The 7,716-nt window shown below is 34.2% G+C and overlaps 1 protein-coding gene and 1 long non-coding RNA gene across 2 annotated transcripts; one reads left to right on the top strand and one right to left on the bottom strand.

Moving 5' to 3' along the window:
* Window positions 1–103: 103 nt before the first annotated feature.
* LOC123701731 (replication stress response regulator SDE2) lies at window positions 104–1,438 on the bottom strand. The gene has a single exon (XM_045649241.1). It carries the CDS (start codon window positions 1,297–1,299, stop codon window positions 586–588), a length of 714 nt encoding a protein of 237 aa, XP_045505197.1. The 5' UTR covers window positions 1,300–1,438; the 3' UTR covers window positions 104–585.
* A 2,974-nt stretch (window positions 1,439–4,412) lies between these two features.
* Window positions 4,413–5,185, top strand: LOC123701732. Its single transcript, XR_006752774.1, has 2 exons — window positions 4,413–4,585; window positions 5,006–5,185. It is a non-coding gene; the product is annotated as an uncharacterized LOC123701732 (long non-coding RNA).
* The last annotated feature ends 2,531 nt before the right edge of the window (window positions 5,186–7,716 follow it).

Here is a 7,716-nt window from a genome sequence, read left to right as displayed (position 1 = left end):
AAAATATTGAAATCATTTCACATAAGTTCCATTACCTGTAAGGATTACACACAAATTGAAATCTTCAGATATATTTAATTTAGAGAGAAAGAAAATTCGCAAATTGAACAAATTGTTTATTCCTTACTTAACCTACAATAGTCGTTTAGACAGGTACATAATGTGGTATGTAATTTAAAAATTTACAATTTTATAAAAATATTGCGGTTAGAATAAGTATCCCTAAAAAAGTAACATTATTTTTGTCATAGGACAGACACATTCAAATTTTGAACACTTAACAAGGATAGAATAATTAAATAAAAAAATTGATAAAGATAAATTATAGCATACAGTCAATCCACATGTACAATGGATGGTAGCCAATAGCCATACAGATTCTATACTAAGGTCTTATTTTATGCCATTATAAATTATGTTCATAGAAAGGTGTTTTGAGAAATTAAGTTGTAAAAAGATAACTGTAATTTAATGTTGGTATAAAATAAATACATCACATATTTTCTAAAATTAATTTTAGAACATATTTTAAATACCCTAAAGTTGTCTAAAGTCAATTAAACCGTAACAATTACTTCACTAAAATCACACTTTACTACTTTCTGCGGTATGATCAGATTCATTTCCACTATCTGTTGACACAGACTTGGCCTTTGGTTTCTCAACTTCTTCCTCATCTTCACTCAAAGAGGAACAATCAGACAGTTCAGCGTCAATCCACAGCTTAGCTTTCTTTTTCTTTTGTTGAACCTCATCAGATTTGCGTTTCCGTTCATTAGATGACCCCGCAGCCTCCCAACCAGCTTCTACAGCTGAACTCACACGCTCCGGCAGCTCTTCACGCTCTTTTTCATAGCTAGGGTTCAAATTCACGTCAATTTTCGGCTCAGCGAGTAACTTTTCAAGTTTTTTCTGCTTACGCTCAGCAGCTTCGCGCTCACGATCTTCCTGTCCTTCTAACCACTTCCGTAAACGCTTCTCTTCGTTTATATCACGTAAGCGCCTTCCTGATAAGTCACGGCACGCTTCTCGGTTGGTCGTCTTTTCGATTTGGGCGCCAATAGCTCGTAGCATAGATCCAAAACCACCTTTCCCTCCAATTAATCTGGTACATACTCGAATAACGCTGTCCGCGTGTAGGCATTGATCAGAAGAAACTATCTTCCCATTAGATGTTACGTACAGATCGTCATATGGCACACCATACTTCTGTGAGACTATTTGTTTCAATTCATTGGTATATTCACAAACCACATCAGTTAACTTCTGGTTCTCAAAGAAAATATTCATTGAAGTCATCTTGATGTCTGAAGTTAATATTTAACACTATTTATTGTATAAAATTTAATCCTTAATACGATTGGATATAATTTCACAAGAGATTATTCACAATAAAATTAAAATTTTACGTGCTTCATCTATCCATTCCACAACAATAATTCAGAATTGTGACACTTGACAGACGTCAGTACAGATATAGATAATGAAAATCTACAATATTTTTCATTGTCGCTGATGAAAAATACGACGATCATGACGATGATTTGTAAAAATACCTTAAAAATACTGATTCGTCGTAGATTCATGGATCGATCACTTTCGAAAATAATTTAAAGAGCGAAAATTATATTTAGTCAATTTTGAAATCATGTTTGATTTTAAACTCAAAATTACGTAAATGCACTTTATGGCCATCCATGAATATTTTACCTACTTCTAATTATGAATGTAATTAGCTTAAGTTTAGTACACAGGTTTAGTACTTTAGATATGCAGTAGTAGGTACTTACTTTTAAAAACATTTTGAAAATAATATATAGGTTGCTTCACTTTAGTTAACTTTTATACACATACTACAAAAACGCGGCTTCGACAGTATTCTTTTATAGATTCGGTTATACAATCAACGGCTTTGATTCTTTCTTTTTTTTAATTTCACGGTCTATTAAAGATAGATTTAAGAGAAAGTGAAAGTCGGAAATAAATTTTAACGTACATAATAAAACAAAATAAACAATAATGAATAACTTTTACACTTAAGAGTATATATTACAATAGATAGTATATATACTCTAAGCTTTTACATTATTAATAACTATGTATTTACAACGAATATGATCCTCATATTATTATAATAAGCATTAGTTTATATTAGAAAAATTATAGCATGATTTAAGCGAAAACGAATTCATTATACATATTATATTAATAGTTAAAAATATTTAGTATTTACATGGATTACGTATCTTTTTTTAACTGTTTGCATTTTGATAAAGCCGTTGTTCATCGTAGACAGAGTAACTAATAGACCCAATGACGATACCTTTCTCACTTACACAAGAAAGAGAGCGAAAATACCATAACAAATGCATAAGACAAAGACACAAATACCCAATTTTTTGTCCCTTAGTGTGTAACCTGTTTTTCAAGATCCGCAACTTGAGTTGCGAAACAAACTTTGACAGTTCGTGCCTTCATCGTCTAAGAGCAATTAACCTATAGAGTTCTTTTATTAAGACAGAACAAAATACATATTTTCTAATCTACTTACTCTTAGTCAATAACAGCATAAGCCAGATTGAGATAGCGATAGAGTATCTGCACTGTCTTCAAACGTAGCGCGCCGGCAGTCAGTTTGTTTTCCAACCAGCTGGTGGGCTCAGTGCGTCAAGTGTTTTTAACGAAATATTTAGAAAATATAAAGTGTACAGTGTTTCTTTTTATTTGTCAGTGTGCTAAAATAACTATTGTATGTTTAGCAACCGGCTATCACTAGTCGAATGGGAGTTTTGGATAAAAACAATGTAAAAATATCTTTCCATCGGTAAGTGATTTTCAGCAAATTGATAAATATTTATGTTTTAAACCTATTTGAAGGTTTTATCAAGCGCTTTTTCGTAATTTTATGTTGTAACTGTAACATTTACCCACTTTATGGGGTTGTGGAATATAAAATAATGAAATAATTTTTAAAAAACGTCACAATAATATCACGTTTGGCATTTTGTTTACCACCGTAGTGTTGTAACACATCTAGCGTATATTATCGATTTATGACAAAAAATCTATTTCATATTAACGTTGATTTATTTATTTTGTTTCATAAATCAGATTTATATGTAGTTGTTGTTGCAAATAATAGATGTAAATTTTTTACCGCAGGAAAATAAAACATACCACGTGGTTGTTTTATTTGCCCTATGTGTTTTAGTTTTCGTTTGTTGTTTATTAATTTCTCTTTCAGATTATTAATAAATTCATTTTGTTTTAGATTTCCAGAGCTAAATAAAAAATGGGTATAAAACGTGAGACATGAGTTGATTGGACGCCGCCACAATTTGCAATATTGTGTTCACTGCATTTCGAGCCTACGTGTTATCAAGATGGATACTCTAGAAGAATTGTGCAATCTTACGCTTACGTTTTTTTTTTGTTCCTGTAGATAATAAATACATTTGATTAAAGAGAGTGAATTTTTATTTTGAAATTTTTTACACATAAGTTACCTACTTTAAATGTGTAACTATGTGAAAATTAAACGGTTGATTAAATGATAGTTCTCATAGATGAGAAACTACTATTGAAATACATACTTAATATACATGCGTTTTCAAAGAAAAACCCGCATAGTTCCCATTCCTGTTGGATTTACGGGATCAAAAGTAATTTTTCCAAATTTCATTGTAATCGGTTTAGTAGTATTCGCGTGAAAGAGTAACAAACATCCATCCTCACAAACTTTCGATTTATTAGTAGGATGTTAGGAAAATGTTTTCATTAAGACTGTCCTTTTATTAACTTGTTAAAATGCTGCATGATTCCTTCATGCTGACTGTGCCTTTCTCCTCACTCCTTTAACTTTATCATCATTTCCTTCTTTATTTTAAATTACATTTCAAGTTTTAAAATTTCTTTTATAATGTACTAACTTTCCGCCCGCGTTTTTAAAGAAAATCCTGCACAGTTCCCGTTCACGTGGGATTTCCGGGATAAAACCTAACCTATGTGTGTATGTACAAAATTTCATTGTAATCGGTTCCGCAGTGAAAGAGTAACATCCCTTCTCACATAATTTCGCATTTATTATATACGTAGGATTAAACAAATAATGTATTCAACTGAAATTAATTATAAGTTTTGTTTTTTTATTATTTATTATTTCACGAAACCGTAAATGCAAAATACATTCACGATTTTATCGATTGAAGCACATCCCATCACTATCACCTTCTATCTATCTAAATACGTACCTATAGTAAAAATGGTGCCATGACTATGTTGAAACGTAGCTTGTTGTCTATAGCTGTCTCATTCTTTCATACGACGTTTTCTTTAGATAGAGAGAAACAAATATATGTAAATTGTATACGCTCGATACAAGTACTCTATAGGTTAATTGCTCTTAGTTCATCGTGCTTGGTGTTCGAATTTTGGTTATTATTTAGTAAAAAATCGATACGAGTACATTGAAAAGACGGTGAAATTATCTTAATATAGACATCGAAGTAAATAGAATGGTGCGTTGTCGTGTTATTGCATGTATAAGCGATAGTGAGAAGAAAATTGCCGGTGTGTCTTTTCACGCGTAAGTACGACTTTATTGTCCTTATTTATAGTTTCTCAGTGATGATTATTTATACTTTAGCCTAAAGTAACAACAAGTCGCGTTAAAACAAGGAAAATATTAGCGTAATATCGATTTTTACATTCAATAACCTATAAACATCAACAAGTAAGTGTTGCCAATGTCGGGAAAAATAATACCCCGATCATCAATAAAAAAATATTGATTTGACAATATGGCGAAACTCGAAAGTAAATGAATATGAAATCCCATAATAACCCAGTGTTTCGGGAAGACTTCGGCATCGAAAACATATTTTAATTTATTATTTCTCATAGTAATAATTGTGATTGACATAAAATTACACTTATAATTTTAGAGAACCTGAACTACCTGCGAGCATTAATTATTATTAACCTATGTTTATCGATTTGTTTCCAGATGATCCAGACCTACGTAATTAATGGATCGAAGTGGTAGAAAAGATTGGATTCTCACAAAATATTGTAAAATATGAACAAGCCAATGAAAAAGTAAGAAATGTGTTTCGTCATCAATAATCAATCTGCTTATATTTTTTGTATCTACTAAATTGATTATAAAGACAAAAGAAAAATCTCATAACTGGTTTTATTTAATTGCTCCTAAAAATATTTACCCTTTCCAAAACATCCGGGAGCTCGGATACTGTGGCAACATTCAACTTATACATTGACAAACTATCTTTGTCTCAGTCGCGGTTACAGAGTACCTTTGTCTATTAGTTTCTCAGTCTACGTTGTTCATAATATAATATTATTTGTTTCGTATCAATATCCGGAATCCATCTTGAGTCAAGCACCCCCTCTTTGTGCCTTGAGTCAGCGTTTCCCCTACCTCTCCGCTGGTGGCGCCCTCTATCGTACGGTTTTGGTACTACTTACAAGGCGCCTGAGCACCGGGTGAAGTCTCGTCATTATAGCGTCGTTCTTTGTGCCGTGCACAAGTCAGCTAGAAGTGTATACTTTACGTTTTTATTTTAATTAGTTTCTTTGTTTGAACGTTTAAAATTTAAATTTAAATCAAGTGTAAAGTGCAACCTCTCCGTTTTTTATAATTATGGAGAATCAGGACTACGAGCACAATGAGGAACCGGTTAATAAAGAATCGGGTTCTGGGAAGCGTCGCCAGTCTTCTCCACCGAGTTCGGATTGTGAAAGCGTCTCTTCGAGCAGTGACAGTGATTCACAGGATACACGTGTGCACCGAAAAAGGTTTAAAAAGTCGGGTAAAGAAGAACAAACCGTGAGTTTTGAACACTTAAACATGCTATCGTACCAAGTTGCATATCTAACGGATTTAATTACCAAAAATGCCGCGTTTGCCAACGGTCTTTCTACTAATCAGAACGTTGAAAATGTGCTTCATTCGAATAGCGATTTAAATTTACGCCCACCTACCCTAAGTACGGAAGGCGCGTCTACATCTCAATTAAATTTATCCGAATTAAAAACTACCGTCAAAGATCCGATTTATTCGCAATCAAGTGAAATTTATCTAAACAAATTGCACAATTTACAACGATTTAACCGTGATGATTGGTACGCTATTCGTTTTGTTGATGTACAAAAGAAGTATTTGACAACACCCGGTTTTGTGGAATTGAGTGTAAACGATTCTTTAAAACGGTATGAATCAGGTATGCTTCGCGAGGACCCTCGTTCTTATTTAATCGAGCGGTCATTTGCAGCCTTAACTAATGCTATACTATGCCAAAAAGATGAATTACAAAAAACGTTGCAATCATTAGTAGATTGGGCTAGTCAAGAAAAAGAGTCGTTAACACCAAACTCATTGTTTAATAAGATAGAATCGTTATTTTCTAAAGAATCGGCATACAATAAAGTTACTGACGATTTATTACAAATAGTTTGTGGCAGACGGGCAGACTGTATTACTTTACGCCGCGAGTCGTTGCTTAAACAAATTCCGGAGGAATTTCACCGCGACGTTTTATTTAAAATACCTCCAAGTGCGTCAACGTTATTTAATGATGAGTCAGTGCAAAACTATCTCCAAAAAATTGGGGGGGCCGAAAAATTAATAGCATTACCTCGATCAGGGCCTCGCATAAAGGATAATTTCATTCGTAATCAGCACAATCAATCTAAACCGTCAACAAGCTCACAATCGAATGAACATTTTTTTCGACACAACTCGTCATCATCAAAAAAGGGTAAACGCACATCTAGGCAACAAAAATACGCAAATAGAAACAAATCGGGTAGTTATAAACAAAAAGAAAAAGGATCGCGGCCTTCATTTAAAAATAAAAATCGCGAATGACTATCAATTATTTTACGGCGGCTGTCTCAAACAATTTCAATGTGTCTGGAGCAATTTTGGTGCACCAAAACAAATTTGCAAACTACTAAGTGGAGTATGTATTCCCTTTATCCGAAAACCGCCGCTGATATTTCCAAATTCGCTTATAATGGAAAAATATCGAACACAGACGTCTCCAGACATGACCTTACAAATAAAAGACATGTTGAAATCGGGAATATTAGAACTAGCAGAGACAACTCCAAGTTACCTTTCGACTTTCTTTTTGATACCGAAACCCGACGGCAGCCACCGTCCAATTTTCAATTTGAAGCGGTTAAATTTCTTCATCAAAACAAAGCCATTTCAATTATTCAGCCATTTTCGCGTGCCAGCCTTTTTGCAGGATTCCGATTGGATGGTGAAACTGGATTTGAGCCAGGCTTACTTTCACGTGCCTATCTGTCAACGCCATCGCAGATTCTTAAGACTCAATTATCACCAGGATCCAAGTCGGCACCAATTGCTGCAGATGACGTGCCTGCCCTTCGGTCTCTCCTCGGCACCAAGAACGTTTGCCACGTTGACCAATTGGGTGGCAGAGTTTCTCAGGAGCAAAGGCATCAGGTGCGTAGTCTATTTGGACGATTATCTTCTAGCAAGTCAGTCCATGCATCAGCTGGCAGACGACATAGCTCAAACAATCAAAATCATGTCGCTATTGGGCTTGAACATAAATTTCGAAAAATCTGTGTTGGTACCGACCCAATGCCTCGAGTTTCTCGGCATTACCTGGGACACAACGCTCAACGCAAAGTCCCTGTCGGTGCCGAAGTGCCTAACGCTAC

Source organism: Colias croceus, chromosome 22 (assembly GCF_905220415.1).
Source record: "Colias croceus chromosome 22, ilColCroc2.1".
Classification (NCBI taxonomy): Eukaryota; Metazoa; Arthropoda; class Insecta; order Lepidoptera; family Pieridae; genus Colias; species Colias croceus.
This window is presented reverse-complemented; position numbering and strand designations above follow the sequence as displayed.

What these genes read in the sequence shown, in the direction of transcription:
- LOC123701731 (XM_045649241.1), bottom strand. Translation starts at nt 1,299, where the DNA reads ATGACTTCAATGAATATTTTCTTTGAGAACCAGAAGTTAACTGATGTG.